The following is a 21474-nucleotide window of genomic DNA, read 5'->3' as shown; positions in this document are numbered from 1 at the left end:
CTTTATGACATTGTTTAATGAGCTGATGACATTTTTACAAATGAAGGAAGTCCCAGGGCAATTAGACTTGTTGATTCTTCAGAGATGCCAAGACTCTCCCCTGACTAACAAACCCCCTTCTCATTCTTCTCAGTAGATGAAATCTTTGCAGTACACTTTCTCTTCCTGCCCTCCACCAGCATTGTCCTCTCCTGTTCAGCCTGAAGGCAGATGCGGAATAACCTTGTTATTCTTTTGATGGGGAACTTTGGGTTCGCTCACATAGGACAGGAAGCTCCCAAAACAGAGGTGTCCGTGGCACTGAGGATTGGAGCCTCCCAGGCTGGGATGGGAGAGCGAGTCTGGATATCAGTTGAGCTTTTATTAAGGTCAGAAGAGGGATGCGAGATGAGGTGTGCACAAAGGCACTACTGTGTACGGCTTTGCAAGAGCCAATCCTGCCTCCTTAATGGATAAGACGGCTTTGAAAGAGCGAGTTAAGTGTGCCAGGGTATATGAAGACTTTGTGAGGGGCTTTTCTAAAATCCCACACAAGAGGCTGTTAAAGAAACCTGGTAACCAGAGGATAAGAGGCAAATTCCCATCTTAAAACTAGCCTCGGGTAGCAGAGACAAAGAGTTTGAACCCTGCGAGGCTTGGCATGTGGGGAGGTGAACAGTGCCTGGGGCAGAGTCATAATTAAAAATAATAACATTGAGCACTTTCAAAGCACTTGGTAAACATGATTAACTAATTAGTCAACTCTTTACTAATTAACCAGTCACAGGACTGATGTTGCTCAATATGTTTAATGATCCAGAGAGTGTTTGAATAGCTGGGGGCAACGTCTGCAGAGGACGCGGTAGCTGTGTAGCGTACTGACCGGGAGGCTGGGAATGGGGCTTGGACAGGAGGGGACGCTCACCCAGGACATGGGCAGGGGCTGGGCCCTCTGATCTTGCCTAAAACTGAGCTGTCCTCTTCCCCTCTTCCCCTGGCAACCCCCTCCCCACCTCTTACCCTCCTCTTGGGATAGGCAACTCGCTGGGCATCTCTCATAGATGCCTGTGGTTAACGTTCACAGCTGTTTAGGCACAGCCAAGAGGCAGATGGGAATCTTCAGATATACCTGAAGCCAGCCCAGTCTGAGATCAGGCTGAGCTAAACGTGTACCCCCCCAAAATGCTGTGTACCTCAACCTTCACTTTAATGCTCCCCAGTACAGCGAGGATGAGTCTCCTCTCTCTTCCCTTCCAGTAAATCAAGAATTCGAGTAACAACATGCAGAATCAGATAAAAGAATGGAGAATTAGGGCCAAAGAGCCTCTCTGGTTGCCACTGCATTGCTAATTGGTTAGTTCCCCGACCCGTGCCTCATTTTCCCCAGGGCAGGTACTGTGCAATGTGGTGCAATGTCACACCAGATGTCATGCTCAGATACCCTAGAATCAGTATGTATTTTAATCAGGCCTGCAGTTGGAAGCTTTCCCACAAATTCAGTGATAAACATCTCCCCAAAAGACACATGGGCCTTATTTTAACCCTTCTGCTCATGACTGCCCCACACCTTTCTCCCCTTGCATGAGCCCCTGCCTTCTGCCTGCACGTGCTAATCCCAGCAGGTTCTTCTCAAAGATGCTTCTGGTGGCACCGGGCCTATTGCCTGTGACAGGTATCACACCCAAGGGAAAAACTGCTCCTGACTGGTGGCTCTAGCACATCCCAGAGCCCTTTTGCCACCCCTCCCATGATCCTGCCAGTGAATGCCAAATTTCGGGGCTGAGTTTAAGAATTTCCTAGCTCTAATTTGGATATTTACCGTCCAGGAGTCTCAAGATCCAAGTTGCTGAGTAATTAAACTTTGCATTTCACAGCATCACAGCTGCATCTATAACAGATCTGTGTGCCTATGTCCATAGCTGTTATTAAAACATCTCATCACACAGGTCCTTATTCCCCAGCACCAGGAGTTTATTCCCTACAGGGGGGATCTGCCAGGACCGAGGGAGCACTGTGCAGTCCCAGAGGGGGCTAAGATGTCAGTCTCCCAGTGTTGTTTTTCCTGGAGTAGCTGGGAAGTGCTGAGCATTCCATGGGACCTGAAAACCTGTGGCAGCCGTGAACTTCACCCAGTGCTGATGGAATCACATGGCCAGACAAGATTTCAGCCACTGCTTACAGGGCATCTGCAAGAAAACCAAAGCTACGGAGAAGGTCTAACCTGGGGCTGTTCACTTGGAGCTCCGTTGGCTGGATGGGCTTTTTCCATCAGACACCCCCAGCCAGCTGGGGAAGGGCACCCAGTGCTTTTCAGGGAAGACAGAGGACGGGGGTAGGACCTGGCAACTGCATGACGTGATGGTATTGGGTGCTCTGCTCGTGGTGTTACAGCATCCCATGTTGCTGGAGTCATCACAGTGTGCCTGAAAAAAGCATCCTGTCCATTTTCTCCTAGCTGGCCCCCGGACCTTGAGAATGAAGGCCCACCACTGGGCAAACAGCTCCCGGCTGAATTACCAGCTTGCCGTTGTGGTAGCAAAAGTTTCCAACTGCAAACACTTGATTCTGCAGTTACCAAGAGAGAAAGAAAGAAAATTCTCCCATGCAGAACAGTGTTTTGAGGTCAATAGAGAAAAACCTGTGGCCTGAATACCCAATCTGGGGAGACTCGGGAGCCTGGCAGGGAGGCTCGGGGTCTGGGTGTCTGCGTTGTCTCACTTGTAGCCAGGTTACCATGGCTCATCCACAGTGCATCCACACCCCGGGGGTCTGCTTCTTGCCTGCATTCAATGGGCTCCACTCTTCCAGCATTGAGAAGGACAGTTGATTTGCAGAAGAAAAGCGAGTTCTTAGTGGTCCTGTCATGTCATCGCCCTGGGGGTTCACAAAGGAGTGTGGGTGCAGCCCAGAAAGGGGGTGCCTGTGCCACCCCACAGCCCCCAGCATGGCCATGGGCACCTCGGGAAGGGGTGCTGCACCAAGGAGCAGCCTGGCACCCACCTCACCCTGCTCATCCAGGCTCTGACACAGTTCGGTCCCTTGGGTGCTCTCTCTGGGTGTCCCACAAAGGGGACCTGAAAGCACAGCAGCAAGTGGTGAGGGCACAGAAATGGCCACGTTGCCTTAAATTCATGGGTTCGGTTAGCATCACCCTGTGCACAGAAGCATTTGGGTGCCTGCTGCCCTGGCAAAGGGAGTGCTGGACCTTGGTGCCTTCAGAGACATGGGTCAAAAGCCAATGAAGCAGTTAGAAGGGACACAGGGAGCCTGTTTTTTTGGGTTTTCTTCCCAAACGCTTGAACTGAGACCCAGAGCAGGGTATCCAGTGGGGATGCTCAGGCCACAGAAGCTGCTCAGTGTGCACAGGGCACCCCGGCTGCCCCAGCTGAGGGGACCCTTGCTCAGCTCTCTTTTGGGCTCCCCTCCACCAAGCCCTGCCAGCGCTTGCACTCGCAAGACTGCTGCTGGGGGAGGGGAGTTGGGTGCTTTGGCCACGTCTGCCCACCCCCCTCCCCTCCTACCGGGGGATGAGAACTGAAATAAAAGGTCCATTTCTTTAGAAAGCCAGGCCTGACTATGGGAAGGGTCCCTGTATCCATGCAGCTCTCCCGGCCTCCCGCTTCCCTGTTTAGTAATCTCACTTCTGGGCCTGAATTCATTCAGACGTTGTGAAGGATTAGCTGACCTTTCTTTCAGTGCTTGGTAAGCTGGGGATGTTAAAGCTTCCCAAAAATTAAACTCTCAGGAGGCTGTCTCAGAAGCTGGGAGCCTGGAGAGATGCTCAGTGGCTGTGACTGCTTCCCCAGTATCCCCCCCAGGGCAGGGACAGACCTCAGACTGTCCCTTCGTCTTAGCACCTGGCTGCACGGTCCTGCTGTGGGGTGAAAGCAGCTGGTTTTCTCTCCTGTGAGATGGTTTGGTCATTTTTTCTGCTTGTCATATGTGGGTTTCAGTGCCTCTATTTCCCAGCTTCTCTCTGCCACCGTGAGAGGAAGGAGTAAAGGAAAATATGAGCCTGTGAACCTGGGAACTGAGGTCTGGGGAGGCGGGTGAAAGCTATCTGAGGATGGGTGCTGCCATCACAGCTAACAGGTGGCACTAGCTAGCAGGGACGAGCTGCTGTCGCTTTTGCAAGGGAGCGTTCACTCTCAAACCTACTGACAACTTGTGGCTTGCGTAGTATTTGCTACCTGGGATCTCAAGCTGGGACTGAGCATGAGGCGTTTATTTTAAGTTCCCAAGCACAGATGTGACAGAGTGACTTAAAAAATACTTCCCGCAGGGGTGGGAATGTGTGCATGATGAGGCTGCACTCCTCAGACCAAGTGAATCGGATTCTGAGAGCTGCTCTTTGCTGGATGCATGGGAGATGCAGAAAAACTTCCCTTTTTTTCCACATTTTTCTATTAATTTTCCCCTGACAGTGACTCTCTGAGCTGAGGGACTATACCAGGGCATGAGCAGAAAGGGCATTGCTATCTGAATGCATTTTGTCTCCCTGTGGCCTGGGACGCAGAGCCGGCCCCAGGAACTCGCAAGGGAGGTGAAATTGCCGCTTCTCCCGTTTGAGGAGCCTAAGAAAGCAGCCGGAGCCGCGGGGGAGCTGGTGGCTGTGTGGCCCATGCCCCACTGCCCTGCAAAATGCTACAGGCTGCCTTTGGGGGAGCCCTCCCTCTGCAAAGGAGGGGTTGCAAGGACAACCCCACACGCCAGCAGTCAGGGCAGCCAGACTCCTGGAGGCAGCCCCTTGCCTGCTTGGTTTTAGACTCTCCCGTTCGGGGTTATGTTGTTGCATCTGGCAGAACAGGAGCAAATTCATCAGCGCGAGCAAAGCCCACATGCAGCCAAGCCCGACCTTCTGCCCAAACCCAGGAGGGGAGAACAAATTGCACAGAGGGAGAGCAAGGCTTCGTCCAAAGCCCATGGAAACCAGTGGTGAAACTAGAAATGATTTCTCCTCCTCCCACTCGCTTTCTCACTCTGTCATCAGAACTGAAGCCGTTTGCATGCAGGAAGAAGCAAACAAATCCCAACGCCACAGCAGCATCTGAGCCACGCAGAAACCTGACTCAAGAAACCTATTGCTGTTCTCCTTTACATCTAGTTAAGCTCGGGTTTTTTACAGAAGCTGCAAGGGGATGCCTCTGTTATCCATTTAAATTGTTTAAATGGGCAACCAGCTTCTAACAGGGCTAATTTTATAGGCACCATAACCTGATGCGAGAAGTTTCTTTTACAACTCTCCACTCCCCCTGTCTCAAGCAGGAGCAAGGGCTGCGGCCGAAGCCCCAGGGAGTTTGCACAGATCTGCCAGTTCTCTGGCAAAAAAAGGCATTGGTAACTCAGAAAAATAAAACTGTCTTATGAGATATAAATTAGATTATTGCTCTGGGGAGATGAGCTTCTCTGCTCACCCACAGGGCTACCACCGTCGGATAGCATCTGTTGCAATTACAGGTTCTTCCAGCCCGCTTGGCAGAAATGACCTCCCAAATACTTCAGCAGCAGCTGGAGCTCACACAAACACTCCATGTTCTTTCTACAGCTGAACAGCAAGTGCCTGGTTGGTGCTAAATTGCTAGCTGGTGGCCCCATCTCCTCCAAGGACTGAGTGCAGGGAGCGGGGTGATCCAGAGTCCCTCACTGAAGGTAACAGAGTCCAGATTGTCACCTTGCAGCAGGCACTGGAGGCTGAACTTGTCTTTCTTCATGGGTTTGTACAGTGCAAAGCGCACCCTTGGCACTAGATCAGCAATATTAATTGCCCGTGAGAGGAAGCATATAATCAGCCTTCAATGCTGTATAATTACACAGAAATTACCAGAAGAAATTAATTCCAAAAGGTGAACATATGGGCTGCAACACTGAGGCCGAAGCTGGATTTTGCCTCTGGTTACTGCCACTCATAACTGAGGGCAGAATCTAGGCCAAAAGTGTGTTTTCTAGTTCTTGATTTATTGTACCAAAATGGAGCTGGTAATGAAAACCGTGCTCCACTTAATACACAGTCGACTTCCAACAAAAATGCCAGCAGGAACTCTTTCTTCTCCTTCTTGCATTACTGCTGCCCTTCAGTAGAGGATCTACGAGCTTGGATCTCCTGCCACAGCCATGGGGAGAGGCACCACCACACCACGAGACCCCAGCGCTCACTGGCACCAGGCTCAGCGGACGGGCACCCTGCCGTGCCCCTGCCAGCCCCAGACCCTCCTCTGCCTCTCCCCCATCCTCTCACACCTCCCCCACCTGAGCAGGGCTGAGCCTGAACTGCAGATTATTTCAGCAAACAAATAAAAATCAGGCTCTATGACTATGTATTTTGACACACCGTTCTCCAAAATAGCTGCCACAGGCTGGCTCTGTCGTGCTGAACCTGCCCCACTTTGCTGCAGCACTGACCTATTCAGCCCAAACCATGTGGGTGCTGAGCACCCACCACAGCACCCAAAGCTGTTGGAGCCATATGGGGAAAGCGCTTTGCTCCTTTCTGGCCCAACCTGCTGCTTCCTAGCCTTAAAAAATACCACTTTTTTCCTGCATACATGAAACAGCAGGACACCTCCCCTCTCCTTGCTGATAGTGCAGGTGGAGAAAGCTCTGAGGAAGCCCAACGGTGGCAAAGGGACCCTACAGCCCTTTGACACCCCCCCCCCCCCCTTGAAAACAGGGGGCAACCTGTGGGAAACCGTTGGGAGATGGCCGAGTGCCACGGCTGAGCCCCTTCGCTACTAACAGGGATTCATTTGCATGCCAAAGTTGTAGTTGGGCACTTTACAACACGGTGCAAGCATATAAATGTATTTGAATCTTCAATATCGCCCGGCCATCGCCCAGCAGTGCACTCCCCTTAGAGAAAATCCCTCCAGAAGGGGTTGGTGGAAGAGGGTCCCAAATAAAAGATGCCCAAATGAAACCTCAGGTCCCAAGGGCAGCAAATTGACGGAGAGCTGAAACGCACCAAACTCAGGCACACGGCGTATCTGCAGCACAGTTCTCCCAGCCAAAAACATGCGTGCCAGCGACAACAGGAAACTCACGGGCTGTGTGACAAGTGTTGTGGCCTCTCCTTAGCTCTCTTACTGCCTCAATGGGTCCCGGGTGACTCTGCAATCAAGGTCCCATTCAAGCCAGGAAGAGTCGAATCCTGGGGATATGTGTTAGGCCAGCACTTTCCACTTCTCTTTCAGTTCATGGACACCTATAAATTTCCCAGGGACAGTGGTACAGTACACGTCTCTGCTGCAGCCACTTCCACAGACGCCTTAAAAGTAGTCCAGGACCCTGAGAAATTCATTATATTAAGCAATTAACAGTGATGGGTGTGAGTTCGTGGACCTCCTCACTGCTAAGGACCAGAGTACAAACTACATCACCCCTAGTCAAGACAAGAGAATCAAATTATTGGCGATTTCTTCCAAATGATGACCCGCTTTAGATTCCTTTATTTAACACAGCTGCTCTAAAGGGCTGCTGGAATAAAGGGAAAGTAAAGTCTGTGAGTCTTCATGCCTCCCTGGTTCTCTCAGCAGAGCTGGCTGAATTCTTGTTGCTATTATTAGTGTTGCGATTGTTGTTGTTATTATTATTGTTATGATTATATGCATTTCATTCTCTTTTGGGTAATGAATAATTTATGACTCTGTCTCGATCCCCTTTCAATGGATTCACTATCCAGGGAGACTTGCTGAATAATTTGGATCATTCGTTTTCAAGTGCATGGGCTGCCGACAAATTGTTCGCTTTTCATTACTGGGGACATTCATTGGTCAACCCAAATCGGGGGATTTCTTTGGTCGCCCCAAGCACGTGATATGCTGTCTGGGGTTTTGTTGGGATTTTTTTTTTTTTTTTTGATTGGGTAAAACTTTGTGAAGTGGAGACTAACAAATAGCTCATTTGGGGGGTTGGATTTCTGGAGAAATCAGTTTGCCAAATTTTTGTGAACATTTGGTGGTTTCACAGAGGCTTGTGAAAACTAAATGCTATGGAGCATGTTAAATGTTATTTAATGTTTTAAAGGCATCGCTATTTTTGTGATTTGATTTGATCAAGACTTTTATGCAGCCAGTTATTAAGCTTTATTTGACTCAGTGCTAACTAGAGAAATATCGCTGTATTAGACCCGCTTCTCTGCCTAAAATCCTGGGGGCAAGTGAATTTTCAAGACGTTTACATCTGGGGATCCTTTCACCTTAAAATCAATTGAGTATATTAACCTGGCTGTGTCCACCAGGGCCGGTTTTGGGACCCTGCAATGCCCCGATCCTGCACACATGGTCCATCCCAGGAAAGCAGCATCCCCCCAGCCCTGGGCAGGCTCCGAGCTCAGCAGACACACATCCCCCGGCACGGCGCAGTGAGGCCGAGCACTGCTCCTCACTCTGCTGCTGGACCATGGGATGGAGACAGCTGACACACCACCACTAGTACCCACAGTTCATCTGGGAGGTCCCCACTCGGGCAAATCACAGCAGGTTTGCTGCCAACTCCATGGAAATCATTAGGACATGCCACACTCAGCTGCAGAACAAGCCATTAGCAAAGCTATGTGGCCCTTGGACCCCCTTGATCCTGCCTCTCCTAGGCGAGGTGATGCACTGTGCCCAAAAATGCCAGGGGCTAAATCCAGGTTCACCTCGGAATTAACAGGGCTGGGCATCCCTGCTGCGTCTGGGACCTTCCTGGCATGGCGCAGAGTGATTGTGACCCTGTAGACAGAGAACATCCAACTCCCTGCACCACGACAGCCGCAGAGGACAACCCCACGGTCCCCAGGGACCCGAAGCGGAGGAGCTGATCCCCTCCCTGCCCCACACTGCCTGCTGCCTGCGCTGCCTGCTTAGCCCCGATTTACGAGCAGCATGTGAAGGATAGGCACTGGGCCGCTGGGCTGAACAATGCGGGAATATTAGCCGAGTTACAAAAACAAACAAACCAAACCCCGCCGGGAGCCCATTTCATTTATCTTCTTTTGTCCAGTTTTGCTTCAGCGTGAAAGTCGCCCTTTCAAGTCCGGCAGTTGTGTTCCAGCCCCGGCGGGTAGCTGATCCAAAGCGTTACACTTAGAGCTTCCCAATGGCATGTTTGCACAGTTCAATTCATTTCTAAATATTCAGTGGAGTTTCCCTCCCTCCTACCCTCCCAGGACTTTTTGCCCAAGAGCCGAGGGTGTAAAGTACAGGGCCGGGGATACTGGTGCACAGAGCCTTTGTGTGCAAACACAAGCTGCTGTTTGTATTTGCCTTCACACTGTCAGAGCCCAATTGTGTGCGATGCAATACTGGCTACCAGTCTGCTTTCAATATCCGCTCGGCCATCCCTGCTGCCAGAGAGACGCTCCCCCTCCCCGGCCGCTTTGAAGCAAAGTGATTTAATTTCATGAGACTTTCGGTAATCACGTTACAATCTCCAACATTAACCAGAACTGACTCCCTATTGCAAAAGGGCGGGCGGACGACCGAGTAAACAGCCTGGCTCGGGACAGCCTGCAATGCCAGAGGAAGGCAAAATGCATGACGGCTGCCTGCCTGGTTCTGCGCCGCTTATCAGATGAGGCTGGAAAACAACAGCCTCTTGCCAGCACCAGGAGGGAGCAGCTGGCTTTAGCCATCCCGAGGATGCTCTACGGGCTGCCCTGCTCACCTCATGCGCTGCGATGGCCGATTTTTAAAACCAGACCATTTTCTCCCATCTATAATTCTACCCATCCTTTACCTTCCTTCTTCCCTGTTCCGTTTACAGTGTCCCAATACCTCTTGTACATCCCCCAGGACTGCATTTGCTTCTGGGACAGGCTCCCTTGGGTTATGCATTAATACATGCTGCAGTGGACAGTGGTGCAAGAAGAGCCGAAGCCTCCCTGGATGGGGAGCGGGGTCTAGGGAAGGTCTAGCATGAAGAAGAGGAAGGTGAGAAAAGGGAGATTCAGGTCTCGCTTACCCACACTGTCTCCCTCACCCCCTCTCACCTCCCCGCCCACATGGCTCAGCCCTTCCCAGAGCATCTCCTGACCAGAGATCATATGCTGGACCCTGAAGGAAAAGTACTTCTGGAGCTGTGAGAGCAAACCAAGGTGCTGCACTGGGCTGCTGGGCACTGGGTAATCCCCAGTGGTGTAAAAAAAATCACTTTTTCTGATCAGATGCGCTGTTCTTGCTTTCTTCACCCACTATGGTCACACCCTAAGACTGGACCCTAAATACCCTGAATGGCTGACATTAAGGGACATTAATTTGCCCCATGGAGCTGCCATGAAAATAGTCATACTCAGTCAAAATGAAACACAGATCATAATCCACGCAGCGATGCAGCGTGCAGCCTGGTAGGGATCTGGGTGATGGATGTCTCCGAAATACCATGGGGAAGATGACATGGACTGCTCATCCATCTTTCCATCCAAATCTGTGAACTTGGAGTACACAAGTGTGTGTAAAGATGGTGATCAGGGACGGAACAGCTGGGCTTCGCCTCACGCAAGCTGGGAGCTCGCAGACCCAGCGTGGATATGGCACACAGCCCGGAGAGCGAGCGCACAAAACGGGGACTGCTGAGCCAGCAGCTCTGCTCCTGCATTTCTTCTAATTCCCACCTGGAATGGTGGGGGAAAGAAACCCCCCCACTCCCTAGCACCCTGAGAAACTGGGGAGTGGTCTTCCTGCTCCATCATGTGTCTACTTCCCTGCAATCAGAAAGTATTTCCCAACCCAGCAGCTCCCCACAGCAGCTCAAAAAGAATAAATTTACTGTAAAACAAACCTGCAGAGCTCGGCTGCTCACAGCCTGCATCAGCACCCCAGCTGCTCCTGGTCCTCATGTCAATTTTGCCATTTTCTAAGTAAATTTGGGAGTGATAGCTGTAGGCTTCTGGCTCTCCACCCTTCTCTCTCCAAACAGAGGAGATGCAGCAGCTTTGGACCTCAATCAGGGAGCCCCAAGGCTGCTTGCAAACCCCTACACACACACACACACACCAGCATTTCCACTCGCCTGCCCACACAATCTCTTTCTCACTGCTCATTTTTGGCAGAAGATGGCAAAGGTCTCCTGGGGTCGTCCTTTACCATCATCAGCTCTTCCATCCCAGGGGCACATCACAGCAGCGGGGCTGGGGGCTGCGGCTCCCCACACAACACCCCAGGGTACCATGTCCCTGTGCCAGGCTCAGCACAAGAGGGGATCCCTCTCCAGGTGGTACCACAGCCCGGGTGACAATGGCTGGTGTGCAAAACCAGAGGTCCCCTGCCAGCCCATAACCTTTCATTATAAAATAATTTAGAAAAATCCTGCACTTCCAGGAGAGAGTGAAATGGAGCCTCAATCAAGGAGGGAGATGCAGATAGGATTTTCAATCCTCCCATCATTTATAAGACACTTTGAAGAAGTCTGAAAGGAAAACTCCTGCCTGCACCCTCCCTGCTCTCACAGCTGTGTGTGGGACATGAAACGGGGCTCTTTCCCATCTATTGCTTTCTCTGCCTGCTGCGCTCCCCAGCGATGCAGCGGTCCCTTTGCCCAGGAGATGCACGTTGTGAGCAGCAGCAGTTTTGTGCCTAGTTTGTGCTGTCGATGCAGCAGTCCCTCCAGTGCCAGCTGAGTCCTCAGGGCACCCAGCACCGTCCCTGCGGAGCCCTGGGATGAAGCCGTCTCTCTGGCCATATCACTCCATCAGTTTTTAAACTCCAGTCTCCACTAAAAACAGCGCTGTTCAAAATAAATCCATAAATCAAGCTGAGCTGTGTGCCTCCTCCATTCCCAACACACTGCCGACATGGGTGTCTGTGCTCTCCCAGGTCAGAACCTGCTTCTTCAGTATCACTAAAAAAACGGCAAGATTTTTTCCTCTCCATGCGTTAATCCCCCGCCTTCTGCTGAGCCTAACACAAACTCCCAGCCGGTGTGTGGCTGAGCCCCTCCGTGCCGCTGATCTCTGCTGCAAACACTGGCTGCTCCCGCCCGGGATGGAGCAAGAGCAGCCGAGCTCCCCGCTCCGCTCCCCTCAGCAGCCTCCACCACTGCACTGGCTCAGAGCAGGAAAAGCCTCCCTGTCTCCTTATCAGTCCCCAGGGCATCCTAATCCCCGTATAAATGGAAGCTATTATACAGATATCTTTTTAAAAGCCTGCCCATCACTTCAGCCTGGCAGCCTGGTCCCAGCCATCAGGGGATTTTTTGGAGCGTGGCTAGTGGAGGTGAGACAGTGCCACTGGACAGAGCCGGGTTTGCACCGGGTGAGGATCTGGCTTGGTTTTTTTATGAGCTGTGCTTTGATTCCCGCTCAGGCTCAGCGCCATCTCCCCGTAACAACTGGCCGCAGAGCCAGGCTGAGCCCCGTGGCCGTGCCAGGCGCCCCAGCTCTGCCACGCTGCCTTGCGGGGAGCAGCAGGGATCTGGCAGGGATGCTCGGGGAGGGGAGTTTGGGTCGTGCAAAGGAAACGTCCCCCACTGACTGCAGCCGCAAAGGCCAAACGGCAGCCACCGCTCCGGAGACACCCTGGGGATGAAGCAGATGTGACTGCTGGGCTCTGCCACTGCCAAACCCTTACCCCGGGTCTAAGCTGTCTGTGCAGACTGATCCCAGCAGCAAAACCTCTACCTCCTTTGCTTCTGCCTGAAAAATCGGGGGGACGTGTTTGGTGCATTCATGAACATATCATAAATAAATGATCCAGGTGGAGTCGGGTCTGGGGGCTGTGAAACCCCCCAGTATATCGAGGGCTGGTGCATCCTGTGCTGCAGGCAGCTGTGTCTGTGCTCTCTAGGAAAGGTTGGATGTGATATTTGGTGTGTCCTGAGGCTGGTTTGGGTTTATTTCTGCTGTTTGACAGCAACACAAGGAGAAATGATGTGCAACCTTTGCAATGCTATGAAGGTAACCAGCTGGTTCCAGTTGTCCTGATCCAAGATCTTCTCTGACCTGCGTGTCCCCCAAGGCAAAACTGGCTGGGGAAGAAACACATCACAGCACCCCAAAATAGTCCAAAATATCCCCAGGAAAACTCTGCTTGCACAGCCCAGCCCTGGCATGCAATAGCCCGTAATATGTGCAAGAACCTCCAAAAACACTGTACGAAAAAAATGGGGCATCCCAAAAGGGAGGCAGAAGAGACCTGGGCCCAAAGAAGGCAGCAACACTCCATGGTCAGAAAGTCCATCCCCCACCCCCGAGGATGAAGGGAAGATACATTAAGAATATAAAGACAGACTCATGCATCCCAGCTGCCCCCACTTCACAGGCCAGGCAGGAAAATCAGAACCCCAGTGGTGATTTTACAGGCAGGATCCCTGCAGGCAGCCGGGATTTAAGAGCCCTTGTGTGCTTCTCGCTCTGTCCTGGGAGAGGCAGCACGTCCCCCCGGGTGGTCACGGGGAGTTTGCCGAAGCGAGGACAGCGTAGGCTGAATAAGGATGACATGCTTTGGCCCAGAAAGAGGAGGGCAGAGATTAGCCGTGGACAAGCTCAAGGGAAGGCAAGTGTCCAACCCAGAGTGCCAAGCCTGGTTTTGTTTTAGCCTTAACTGCGCTTTTTTGTTTGTTTGTTTGTTGGTGTAAAAACTTTTCTGTTGGAAATCAGTTTAACTTTAAGCTTCCTGAGAATAAAAGCCTGTGAGAAAGCTCTGCCCATGCAAGGCCCACTTGGGAGGCTACAATGGGAGTCTCAGCAGCTTATGGGCCCATATTTCTATGGCTACAGCACCCATCTGCTCAGCAATACAGTGTTACCCACAGCCCGTGCAATTCCCCATGCAGAACAACCCACCGGGAGCTGACCCAGGACTGGGGTGCAAAGGACCTGTGGCTCCATGGGCAGCACGTGGTCCCGTGAGAGGTCCAGCCTGCACAGGGCCCGTTCCAGTCACTGGCTGGTGCCATGTCGCTGGTGGAGCTGCCCCAGCTGCCGTGCTTCCCTAGACACAAGGATGCGATGAGACCGCCTCACGCCTTTCTCACCCCAAGACCGAAGTATTTTTCACACCCTCCCTTTACTCTCTATAAATGGGAAAACTGAGGCACAGGGGGACAAGATGAGCCTGGATATCAGAAATTATGACTATTGCTAGTATCCTCAGAAGGTAATGGGCAGTATCAGCACACAGCAGCTCCAAACCCCACCTGTCAGCCTTGCCTGGCTGGCTCAAGTTAGGGACATAGTTGTGCTGTGCTGCCCAGTGTCTGTCTCGGATGGGTGGGGGGTGCTACACCCTGCGGATCCTGCATGGGCACCTCAGAAATGCTGCTCAGAGCCTCTTTGGACAGATAAGAAATATTGTTGCTTCACAAGGTGAGAAAGGATGCTTGCAACCTTCCCCTACCTCTGGAAGAGATAAGCAGGGTAAATGCCGGGGATACCCAGACAGCCCCTTCTCCTCACAGAGGGATTTACAAAACTCTGAGTCCTCTGTCTGACTCCCTTCCCACCATGGTGCCATGAACCAAAGCAGAAGAGGGTGCAATGGATGTGCCCCTGTCCCACCAGGTCTCTGCCAACTCTGCTGGTCCTACGTCCCACTCCACTACCCACTCTGCCCCAGAGAGAGCCCGCTCTTCCTCTGTCCCCTTCTGAGACAGACCATTTGCAAAGTCCTAAATCACCACAGGAGAGGACAACAGAAAGGACATCTCCCACCAGCCCAGTCCTTCCTGGCCTGACGGGTGGTCTTAGCCACTGTCACCCATCGGTGGCCCCAGGGATTGCCCTGACCCCCCACTCTGCTGCGTGACGCGGCAGACAGGCATCGGGGGCTGCTCTCCCAGCTGAGCAATGGCTGCAGACATGCTCTGGTGGGCCTGAAGCCAGCTTGACTCCTTGTCCCATTTAGAGGCCAAGAGGAATGGGAAGGAACCATCTCATAGGGCTACCTCACACCCCACTGTGCCTGCCCCATGGAAAATGGTTACAGGCAGAACAAAAACCGTGGAAGGTTTTTTAAGTAGAAATGCTAAATGCAGGCGAAGAAAAAGGATCATCTACATTTGATAAGGAGATCACCTAAATTTAGTAGGGGACACTAGGAAGTCCCTGAGAGGAAATCCTACGGTCTCTCTGCAGGACCAGAGTGAGGAGAGCTCACTGCTGAGGAAGGATTTGATTTCCCTGGTTGTGATGAGGTGGAGGGGAGCCCACCAGCCATTTTAGTAAGCACTGCCCTGCAAATACCTCCCCAGACCACCACGGAGACGATAAAGCCCCAGGTTTGTCTGGAAGGAAGTTTTTCATTGGGAGTGTTTGGCGGGCTGTTCTCTGGTAGTTCCTGGTCCCCTCTGTGTCTGAGATGAAGTTTCCTTTTAGCTGGAGGAGAGACTTGCTCACAAATTGCTCTGACATGAGACACATCCCAGCCTGGGAACCCTAACTGCAGTGCACACCGTGGAGCAGAGCCTGTCTAACACCAGGCTTCGCGTATGCCTTGTGCCAAATCCCGTATCTGAAAACACAGTATGTTTCCTTTTCTCTCACTGCAATCGCACTTGTTATTGTTAAACACTCTCCAGGCATCACATAGGGCCAAAATCTGAGAGGCGCCCAGCACCTGCAAACGTCGCTGACGTCAGACACACGTGCAGGTGCTGGTGCATCTCCCGGCCCCGTGGGGAAAAGGGCTGCGGAGCCCCAGAGCCAGCCCCAGAGCCTGGAGGTCGAGCACAAAGTGCCTGTCAGCGGGCTGCAGCCTGGGCTTGTCTCAGGGCGCTTTCTCCAGCCAAGGCAAATGCAAAGGTCTTTTACGCAAACTAAAGGGAGTATTCAAAAGCCATGCTTGTCCATGTTCTTTTCCAAAATAACGTGAGAAACTGTGGAATGGTGTCGACTGCATTTTATTGAGATTGCTAAATCTGGTCGAAGCCCCTGCCTGCATTTTCATGTGTCCACACAAGCTCACCAGCAGTTGAGCTCTTACAACATTTTAGTCCAGGCCTTTTGCAGCTGCAGTCTCCTCTCACAGGGGAGCTGGAAGCTTCATCAGGACAAACTGGGTTGGAGACACAGGGCTTGGGCTGGCCCAACGCTGAGCAAATGGAGCCGGTCTGACAGCGCTGGAGAGAGGGAGGATGGAGAACAGACCTCCAAGCTTGTCTCCAAGCTGTGTCCTCCCTGGAGCATGCTAGTTCCCAGGCGCCCGGCCAAAGCCGGACTGTAAGGCCAAGCTCTACGTGGATGAGTTATTTGCCAGGTAAAGTTGATGGGAACCTGAATTTGTGAAAAGCTCTGCTGGCCAGGCTCGTTCTGCAGGAGCAGGTCCCTGGAGAGCATCTCCTTGGGCCAGGCCCTGTTCTCCCCATGCACGGTGCACAGGCTCATGCAGGCAGCAAGAAGTGATAAAGAAAAATTAGATCTGGCTCGTGAAAAACATTCCCGTGGGAAATTTTGACTTTTTGTCAGAAACACCAGCGCGTTTCTTTCTCAGCCCCAAATAAGCATGAATAGGAACAAAGATTCGGTTTTGGCAGGGGGAATGGGCTTACCAAAGAAAACACCCAAATTTTTAAGCAGAGCAGACACATTCTATCATTTTTCTCCCTGGTTGAAAAAAACAATTTTCCAGGAAAAAAAAAAAAAAGAACGAATTCAGTGAAAAAAAGGTAATCAGTTCTCACACCACTGGTTGAGGCAAATTCGGCTAATTTGGCTAATTCACCTCCCCCTCAGCGCTGCTGCACGGGAGGGTCTGGCCTCCTCTGCCTTCCTGCTCAAGAGGTTGAAGATCCCTCCAGCGTGCAGCCAGCAACATCCCCACCAACTCACCGCTCGTCCCCTGCCTCTGCCCGGCGAGGGCTGGGTCCGAGGCCCCCGAAGACCGCAAAGCCTGACTTTCTCTCCAGATTTAGGAGAGAAACCAGGGTGGGCCGATGGTCATGAGCAAGTGGGTGGGAGCTGAATAGGGTTATTGTGATCTTTATCTAGGGGGATTACTCCAGGCAGTGTGGGCTTGGCAGGGCCACGCAGTTGTTTGCCGTGGTTGGTTTTGCAGACTGATAGGTATGGCCCCAGGGAATGTGCAGCCGAAACGGGCTGAGAAAAATTATTTTACGGTAGCTTCATCCTTGCAAAACATTCACTTCCCAGCAAAAGGGAGAAATGGAGTGATTTTCGTTTGCAGAAGTCTGACGTGGCTAGGACTGTGAATGGTCTGAAGTGCAAAGCCTGGCACAAAAGTCACACATGTTACTGGAAACTGGGAACTTGTTTCCTTTTTATTGGAAGTAAATTGGAAGGGAGAAGGATGGTAAGTGCATGGGGCCAGCATAAGAACTGAACGGAAGCATTTTTAGGAGAACTTCGTGACCCTGCAGATAGACCAGGCGTCCAACAGCACCCTGAGATCGCACCAGATTTTATGGCACCGCCGACAGAGGTAACTCTGCACGCAGGGAGCGCGTCCCCGCCTTGAGACGGGACAGAGGCCTGCGGGGGCTGACCCCCTCCCGCTCCCCTGGAGCTGCTGCAGGCGCAGGGGCAGCGCCGGGCCCGCCTGGGGCGGCGGTGGGAAATAACGAACCCGCGGATTCCCGGCCCCGAGCGCTGCCGGGCGGAGGGACCCCGTCGGGAGGGGAGAAAGGCAAACCCAGAGATGAACCCCGGCTCGGCGCTGCTGGCGCATCCGAGCGGCACCCACCGCCTTTCCCGCCGGGAAACGGCATCTCCCCGCCGCCTCCCGCCGCCCCGGGGCCGCGCCCGCTCCGCCCCGACGTGCGCCGCAGCTCCGGAGCGGGGCCGAGCATCGCCCCGGGGGCCGGCACCGCCGCCGGGACCCCCGCACCTTCCCCCGGCGCCGCCACCGCGTGTGCCCCGGTGCCACCGGGCTGCAGGACCGGGCCCGCCTCTCCCCGCGAGATAACCCAGGCTTGGCCGTGCCTCGGTGTTGAAGGCGCCGGCAGAGAAACTGCTCTCTGCAAGGGGCACATCTGATTGTGATTTGGGGGGAAAGAAAAAAAAAAAAAAAAAGTAGAAGGGAAAGAAAGAAAGAAAAAAAAAAAATGCCCAAGCCTGGCCGCTCGGCGAGGTTTTTTTCCTGTCGTCGGAGCTTTCCGCGTAAACAAGGCGGCGGCGCGTGGTGCCGGGGCCGCGCTCGGCGGGGCCGGGAGGTCTTGAGAGCTGAGTTGAGCCCGGGGCGCATCCCCGACCCCGGGGCTGGGTCACCCCCGGCACACGGCTGACCCCGGGGGATGGCACCGGCCCCCTAAACCGCGGAGAGGAGGGGATCGGCAGCTCACCGGAATCCGCTGGGGAGCAGGGGGTGGAAGATCGGCGGGAGCCGTCGGCGGGATATGCGGGGACGAACACCCTAAACCGTTCATCCTTGGCAACCCCGGGCAGAGTCGAGGGACGCCCCGTCTCCCCTCGGGGACAGCCCGGAGTCTGGGGCTCGCTTACAGCCAGGACCGCGCGCGTTTCTCTCCCAGGACGGAGCGAACCGGCTGCTCCCCGTTTCTCATTTGGTCCTGGGGCTCCTTCAAGTCCCCGCCGCCGCCCCCCCCGGGGCCGCCCGCCCCCCTGAGGATGCAGCATCCCCGGCGCCCGGCCGCCTTCTGCCTCCGGAGGAGCGGAGCCCGTCCCCGTCCCGTCCGGGCACGGAGCCTCTCGGGCGAGCTGGAACCTGTGTTCCGGGGAAAGGAGCAGGGCTGCCGGCGAGCTCCGGGATGCCGGGACCCCCCGGCGGGAGCTGCCCGGGACGGGAGAGCCTTCCCAGCCAGCCAGGGCTCCTCAGCACTTCTCCGGACACGAACGGTGTTTACCGATTTCCTGAGTGTCCCTTTTCTCCTCTCCTGAGCTCCTTGTCCCCTGTCCCGAGTTTCTGAGTCTCCCGGTGTCCCCTGCTCTGTGCTCCAGAGTCCCCCGCTGCCCCCGTCCTGCGCTCCCGGGTGTTTCGGTGTCTCCCGTGCCACGCCTCCGGGGCTCTCGGTATCCCCTGTCCCGAAATCATGTGCCTCGCCGTCCCCTGCCCGGTGGTCTCCAGTTCCCCGTGCCCCCTGCCCTGCACCTCGGGTTCCCTCGGCGTTGTCACCAGTGGGTTCCCGGGTGCCCCACTGTCCCCTGCCTTGCGCTGCCGGGCGCTCCGGTGTCCCATGCCCTGCGCTTCCGAGTGCCTTCACATCCCCTGCTCCGCGGTTCTGGGTCCCTGGGTGTCCCCTCCTTCGACCTACTCTCCCGGGTACCTCCGTGTCCTCGCCCTGTCCTGCTTTCCGTCTCCCTGCCTGTCCTCGTCCCGCTCCCCGTGTCCCTGGATGTCCCTACGCTGCTCGCCGTGTCCCTGGATGTCCCCAGGCCTTTCTCTCCCTGTCCTTGACGGGTCCTGGGTGTCCCCGTGCCTTTCGCAACCTGTCCCTGAAGGTCCTCGCCGGGTCCTGGATGTCCCCATGTCCTTCGCTCCCCGGCCCCGTGCTTCGCTCTCCCCTCCCTCTCCCTGGCCCTTCCGGGGACCTCGGCGCCCTCTCCCCGTCCTTCCCCCCGCGTCCGCCGGAGCGTCCGTGCCCGCGGCGTGGGACTCACCCACGCACTCGTTGGCCTCCCGGGCCGTCGCTCTCTGCCAGGGCCGGTCGTAGTGGAAGGGCTTGCAGCGGTCGCACTCGGGGCCGGCCGTGTTGTGCTTGCAGTCGCACACCAAGCTGTCGTCGCGGTCACGGACACAGCGCGACGCGTGGCCGTTGCACTTGCACCGCCCGCCGACCTGCAAGTCGGAGACGGCGTAGAAGTAGGAATCGCGGGCCAGCTCGGAGTCATCCTCGCTCTCGTCGCCGAAGGTGTGGAGGCGGCTGAAGGTCACCCTGATGTCGGTGGCCGTCACCCAGTCCTGCAGCACGGGCGAGTTGTCGAAGTCGTGGGCGGTGGGGCGGCCGTCCAGGGTGCTGAAGGCGATGAGCCCGCCGGAGAGGGGCCGCACGTCGGTGTGCGAGTCGGTGCAGACCGCCTCCTGCTCGTTCTGCTTGGTGATGGCGGCGCGGCTGGGCTTGTTGTACATCTTGCGGCACTGCGTGGAGTAGAACTGGAAGGGCACCCAGGTCTTGCCGTAGTCCATGGACTTGTGGATGGCCATGGACTCGGGGCGCGGCGAGCAGAACTGCAGGCTGACGTAGGTCACCTCGAATTTCTTGCCCAGGGAGAGGGTGAGGGTGACGTTGTGGGGGTACTGGACGTAGCTGTCGGACTGCCAGCAGGTCAGGTTGTGCGGGTTGTTGAGGTCGGTGAGGAAGGAGGGCGGGTGGGCGCGCTTGGGGTCGGAGGCGTTGCAGAGGTGGCAGGAGCGGACCTGCTCCTCGCCCTTCTCCGTCACCACGCAGTACCGCGACGGCGGCTTCCCGCAGGTGCTCGACACCTTCACCTCCTTCCCGAAGGCCGAGTTGACGAAGTCGGGGATGCAGCGGCGGGGCAGCCCGTGCTCGTCGTAGCAGGGGTCGGGCTGAGCCGTCTGCACGGCGAACATGCTCACGCCGTGGTAGCCGCCGCGCAGGGGCTGCGCCAGCCACGCCGCCGCCAGCAGCAGGGCCAGCGGCGCCTCCGCGCCCCTCCGCGGCATCCTGCGCAACCTCCGCGCGGCGTGGGGAGAGGAGGGAGGGGAGCCGCCGCTCTGGCGCGCAGCTCCGCGGGGCGACTTGGCCGACGGACGCGGTGCAGCGGCTCAGGGAGCCCGGAGCATCGCCCGCCCCGCGGCCAGCCCCGCGGAGAAAGGGGAGACCGCGGCGGCGGCGGCACCACAAAAGTGCGGCTGGCGGCGGGGCTGGGTCCCGCCTGCCTCCCGCCCCGGCTCTCGCACGGAGAATGACTGGCGGTCCCAGCCCCCGCCGCGTTTGAGGTCATGCTAAAGGAGTGACATCGCGCTCAAGGAACAGAACAACGACATCCACTGGCGGCTCAGCCAGAGACACGCACAGGCCTCGGGGAGGGCGAGGGGGGGGGATGGGAGAGGGACGGAGCCCGCCCCGACACCGCGGTGATGGGCGCCAGCGCCGCCGCGGGGCTCTCAAGCAGCCCCGAGGAGCCGGGGAAGGGCCCTCCTGCTCCCCCCACCCGCCCCCTGCCCCTCTGTGGCCCCGACGGGGCTGGGGGAGGCCAGGGCTGCCCCCGCCCCGGGAGCTGGGGATGCTCCGGGACATGGGGCGGGGAGAGGGGGGGAGCGGCCGGGAGGAGCCCCCCCGCCTGCCTGCGGGGACGCCGAGAGGGACAGGATCGGGCCCACTCCCGGCTGATCGCTGCTGGCCTCCCCTTCTCTACCAGGCCAGGTAGGGCCTGACCCCCTCAACTGGACTGGGAGGGGGGGCCGAGGCAGAGCCACCGTCCAGTACAGGAGCCCGGAGCCCGCTTGGGCACCGGCCCCCTTCGAGGGGGCTCCCGGCGGGTTCGGCCCGAGAAAGAACCCGCGATGCCGGGGAGGTTGAACTGGGGGAAATCTCCGGTCCTTGGGCACGACACGGGAACTAAGGGGCCTGGCCACCCCCGGCAGGTTGTCTGAGGGGGCTGATCTCGGTGAAGGGGCCGTTTTCCCGGCACAGCCCCGGGGACAGCCC

The 21474-nt window shown here is 55.6% G+C and overlaps 1 protein-coding gene across 1 annotated transcript in view; it reads right to left on the bottom strand.

The window, feature by feature from the left end:
• NTN1 (netrin 1) overlaps positions 1 to 20497 on the bottom strand; it is a 107621-nt gene extending 87124 nt beyond the window's left edge. Inside the window, exon 1 of the mRNA XM_074922239.1 lies at positions 19463 to 20497. Coding sequence (XP_074778340.1) covers positions 19463 to 20486 — 1024 coding nt within the window. The 5' untranslated portion in view covers positions 20487 to 20497. The remainder of the gene's footprint in view (positions 1 to 19462) is intronic.
• Positions 20498 to 21474: the final 977 nt, after the last annotated feature.

This window comes from Athene noctua, chromosome 18 (assembly GCF_965140245.1).
Source record: "Athene noctua chromosome 18, bAthNoc1.hap1.1, whole genome shotgun sequence".
In the NCBI taxonomy this organism is placed as follows: domain Eukaryota; kingdom Metazoa; phylum Chordata; class Aves; order Strigiformes; family Strigidae; genus Athene; species Athene noctua.
Note: the sequence above shows the minus strand (reverse complement) of the source record. Positions and strands in the feature narration are given on the sequence as shown.